At 35.0% G+C, this 5,351-nt stretch overlaps 1 protein-coding gene across 1 annotated transcript in view; it reads right to left on the bottom strand.

Annotated features, from left to right (window-relative positions):
• LOC110288064 (chitinase-like protein 4) overlaps positions 1–2,145 on the bottom strand; it is a gene marked incomplete at its 5' end in the record, with an annotated part of 4,447 nt that extends 2,302 nt beyond the window's left edge. The window contains 3 exons of the mRNA XM_021154518.1: positions 31–232; positions 745–774; positions 2,081–2,145. Coding sequence (XP_021010177.1) covers positions 31–232; positions 745–774; positions 2,081–2,145 — 297 coding nt within the window. The remainder of the gene's footprint in view (positions 1–30; positions 233–744; positions 775–2,080) is intronic.
• Between the last annotated feature and the right edge of the window lie 3,206 nt (positions 2,146–5,351).

Raw genomic sequence — 5,351 nt, forward strand, 5'->3', positions numbered from 1 at the left:
CTGATACCAACCAGATATTTCTGTCCTTACCTGTCTTTCAGACCATTTAATGCTTCATAGTCCCACAAGTCTTGCTCACTTGTGTAAGTGATCTCATTATTCTTCATCCCAGCAAAGGCATAGATCAGGTGAGTACACAGGCAGGGGTCAATATTACCAGGTTTGAAACTCCCTTCTGTTGGCCGGTCCTTCGCCCAACTGGTATAGTAGCACATCAGCTGGTAGGTAGATCCTGTGGAAAGTTATCAGAGGAATAGTGTCCTGATGTTGATGCCTTAACTTTGGCTAACAGTTTTGCGTTTATTATCTTATTTGTTTAGCATCAGACATTTTCTAGTTAGGAAGAGATGAGTGCTGAAAATATTTGTGCAAATGAGTATCTCTTACTAACCAGCCAATGACTCGGTTGCTTACAATTGTAACAAATAAATAGTCAAAACTCAGATACATTTTTGTGCCTCATGAAAAAAATCCCAACCCAAAGAAAACTATAATATCTGTAAAATCTAAAAGCTGTCAATTTCAAAACTATCAACTCATCTCATTAGTAATGACAGCAGAGAAAACTGATGCTATCCTACTACCCAAGAGGAAAATCTACTATATTTCCACCAACCAATTATCTCTTGATATTTGAGTCTATATATCAAATATAAAGTAATTATGATTGGCAGAAAATCACATTAAAAATAATGAGTCAGGATTAAAGATTCATGTTGAAGAAAGATTTGATCAAAAACTCACCCAGCTGTACATTCAGAAGAATTGCCAGACCTAGAAAGAGAGAAAGATAGGGAGAACACATTTCTTTCCCTGGATCAATTGATATAACCATGACAATTGGCATAACATAAAATTTGTAATTATTGTAGACCATCTTACTATCTGTAGATCATTCCCTCTTGCAAGAGAATTGACTTTGGCAAAAAAAATACTATTTCAACAATGTGGGGACCTTAAAGTTATCATGGCCTTCAACCTTTGCTACACTCTTTAGTCTACATTATCAATATTGCATGTTCCACCCTCAATGTCCTAATTGTTATTCAACATTAGGTCTACTAGAACTACAAGAATTTCTGATTGAAATTGTTCACAACTACACCTGCTTAATGTTCACACATTTATGAATCTTAGTTCTAAGAGCTGTAATGAATCAAACCTTCTCCAGCTGATGCAACATTTAAAGCACATAACTGAGTATCTCCAGGAACCTTTAGGATGTTTGAAAACATTGATCACCTGCAGGTGCCAGAAAAAACATAATGACTGACTCCAGTTATCAGTTTGGACTATCAGTGGGCAGCTTAGACTGGAAATCATTTCTGTTGATGGCATTTTTGTTTTCTTGTACTGTGTGTGTGTTTTGAATCATGGTGTCTCATTAGTTACCCAAATCTGGTTTTCTATTGGAAAAACTTCTGAGAGGTGAGGTTTAGGTTTGAATCATCATCAAGAATTAAAGCTCCTCTTATCTGATTCTTCTGCACATTGAGAATCAAGTCATTTGAATAACTTTCTGAAACTGTAGAACATTACTGAATCACATATGAACAGAATATAGTGAGTTTTCAACAACTTTATTAAAACAGTGACTAACTCTCACACTTGGAATAACTGTATGTTTTTAGGACAGATCTATGTCATCAAATAAAAAGGATAAAAGAGGACAAATGTGAAATGATGCTGAATAGAGAAGAGGCAAGAAATGTAGACACTTCTCTCTCAGAATCTACTGATTCCCATCTCTTAAAATAGGTTCCAGGACAGCAATTAGAATAAATTCACATAATTGCATTTTCAGTAAGGAGGCACAGGAATAGGTATAGGGTAATGAATGGCTGGACAAAAGACAAACACTAAAGAATGCTTGAATGTATATGAGATATTAGTGCTAAGCCTGTGGCATCAATGTAGGCATGAGTGTTCTCCCACAAGATGGACTTATGAGAGCTAAAAATATCCTGAGTAAAGTGACACAATTTGAAATGATAGATGAAGAATTTGAAAGCATAATATTGTAGAGTTAAAAGTATTTCTTTCAGCAAGACAAAGGCTCTCTCTCTGATTTTCAACTTACCTGTGACAACAATGAGTTTGGCTATAATGTCTTCAGAACAGCTACAGAATTCTTCATTCCCTGGGCTTTTTGTATCATTTCAGACCCTGATCATTACGTTTTTCTACGTAATACCATATTTTATGGTAGAAAGTTTTTACCATAATATGTGTGTGGACAATTATTAAACCAGTAGTTTCCTACTGTTGACTTATCTACTTTAATATCTGACCAAAAATTTTATAGTTCCATATAACTAAAAATGCCCTGTCTCCTACTCCTAAGATGGGTGAAAACTATCACCTTAGGAAACAATTCATTTTAAATTATTTTGACAGTTCCCAGAAATGCATATTTTTTTCAGATACAGGAAGTCATTTTTATTGCACATGCTTCTTATCTATTAATATTCTTATTCAAAAGTAATAAAATGATTCAGTTGCAAATTTAGGCACTGTTAAAAATTTACTGTCTTCTTTCAGTCACAGGAAAATCCTAAGGCCAGTGTTCGTTTTTATCTTTTTAATGTCTACTTTGAGTTGTTTATTTATTTATTTATTTATTTATTTATTATTTAATATTTTCTTTATTTACATTTCAAATGTTGTCCTCTTTCCTTGTTTTCCCTCTGAAAATCCCCTATGCTTTCCCCCCTCCCCCTGCTCCACAACTCACCCACTCCCATTCCCAATCCTGGCATTCCCCTACACTGGATCATAATACCTTCACAGGACCAAAGGCCTCTCCTCCCATTGATGATCGACTAGGACATCATCAGCTAGATATACAGCTAGAGCCACACATCCCACCATGTGTTTTCTTCTTTGATTGGTGGTTTAGTTTCAAGGAGCTCTGGGGGTACTGGTTAGATCATATTGATGTCACTCCTATTGGGAATCAGACCCATTTAGTTCCTTGGGTATTTTCTTTAGCTCCTTCATTAGGGACCTTGTGCTCCGTCCAATGAATGATTCTGCCAACTCTTGTACTGTAGAAAGATTTCTAGATACGGTTATTAGACATTTCTTTCTCTAAGGTTAAATGGGGCTAAGCATGTTCCCTTTCCAGCTCAGAAGTTTCCTCTAGTGTTCTGTATGTAGGCTGATAGGAAAAAAGTAGAAACCATTCCCAAACATTAATATGTAAGTTGATTTTGGTAAAATATTTCCATTCCTTCAATATTGATCACATATTTATAGGACTCTGTGTTCATTCCAGTTTACTCTTCCAAATTCTGTATGAAACTAGTATATCATATTAAATTTCAAGTTAAACAAAATTGTGTATTTACTAATTTAAGATAGCACACATAGTCCATTGTAAGTTTTAATCCCACTCCTAATAATATTAAATCTTAAAATACAATAACATATCCATTCTTTACCATTTATTGTATCATCTTCCACTTAATTCCTGTAGAATTTCCAGAGAATATTATTTATATTTTCTGTATGGTATTGACATGGGATTATACATTCTACTAAGGTGGTGAAAATTTGTATTTTTCATTGTACATGAGCACCTTACCATATAGAGAAAATATCTTGTTTCTGGATGGATGTGGTTCTTTTTGATAATAAATTTGATGACCTTTATATTAGGTAAATAAGAGGAGGTAGGGATTCTGGGAGGCATGAAATATTCTAGGTCAGTACCAGGTACTAGATTATTTGCCTGGAAGATGGGACACTGAGAAACTTACATGCAATCTGCACACAGGTAACTAGAAATGTGACAGGATGTAGGTTAGAATAAACGGTATCTTTTATGTTATATCTAATAAAACAAGAGCCAAGCTATCTGGACAAGAGATTTATAAGTACATTTTGAATCTGATTCTTATTTTTGGGAGCATGGAACTGGCAGAATGAGCCAGTACAAAACTTTTACAGTACAAGCTTTCTTGTGAGTCTTAAAAGTTATACCTGCCTCCCTAGAGCTACGACAACTAAAAAACATTCATTCTCCGTCATGAAAGATTTATGCTCACATAGCCTTGTGGTTCAACCTGCAACATCCTCCAGAGACATGCAGATATTGTCTCTGATATTCCACCGCTCTTTTGGATTTAATGCTCAGCACTTCCCTAGTGATGCTGAAGTCAGCCTTTGCCTCATTGAAGCCTTTCCTCTTCTGGAATAAACCTGGGCGACTCAATGTTTTTCTAAGAGCCTACAGCTTAAGCACTAGACAGCTATCCAAACTTTCTCTCTTATAGTTAGTCAAAGTTGTTGTCCTTAAAATTTCTCAGATCTAATGTCAGTCTATATAAGGTTGAGACAGTTTAGTACCAGCTCTTTGATATAGTACCTTCTTTCCTTTTAAAAATGTGTCTTCAAAAAATAATAAATAATTAAATGAAGAATGTATTCTCTTAATAGAGAAAATTATTCTATGCATAAATTTAAATAGAAACCAGGCTCTATGTAGACTTTGGCTGGGGTTGGCAGATGCCAGGGGGAGGAGTTTTGCCTTCTTCTGTTCTTTTAGTAACTTAGCTCTTATTCTGATGAAAGAAATACCTAGTAAAATACCACAGAGATGAGCTATGGCCTATTGACTTAAAGTTCTAGATTATTGATCATTATATATGGAATCTAAGGAAAAATCCTACTGGGCCATCCTACTGACTATTGATCATTACATCCCCTATAAACTTTACAGGTATATGAGGTATGGACCTTGAAGACATAATGCCAGTCAAACTCCTCCAAAGTGATCAGTAACATTTGGCAATGTCCTCATTTCCATCTTGTATGTCCTAATTGTTATAAAATTTGAAACCTGTTACTTCTGCAAGTGATAAGGAATGAGATTATTCACAAGGTCCTCTAACTAGTCAGCATACATATAGTAGCCTCAGTCTCCAGAGTAGTAATCAACCAAGCCTTCCACAAGTCAAGACAACATCTAAAATATGCCATTCAATATTGTTTGAATTTGCCCATTGTTTACATCAATCTGTCAAGAAACCTTGCCACTTAAAAAGAATGTTTTGTCTGAGATGCCATTTTTAGCAACAAAGTAACAGTTTAGTTTTGAAGAGGGTTTCTCTTTGTGTTGATTTGCTTTTTAAATCAGTTTGTCTTATCATGTATGCATTGATGTATTTCTATTGGTGAGTGTTCTGACTGTGTGTCTTCAGTGCAAAGATTTTGGATTTGAATCAGTATGTAATCTACTGATTACACCTCTACTGGGTGTCTTTTGAACATTCATAGGCAGTCTTCATTTGAAAGAATTTATGAAATGAAAAATTGTGTAGGGCACAGGTTTGAAGCAACTCATTAAG

This window comes from Mus caroli, unplaced genomic scaffold (genome assembly GCF_900094665.2).
Source record: "Mus caroli unplaced genomic scaffold, CAROLI_EIJ_v1.1 scaffold_17621_1, whole genome shotgun sequence".
Lineage (NCBI taxonomy): Eukaryota > Metazoa > Chordata > Mammalia > Rodentia > Muridae > Mus > Mus caroli.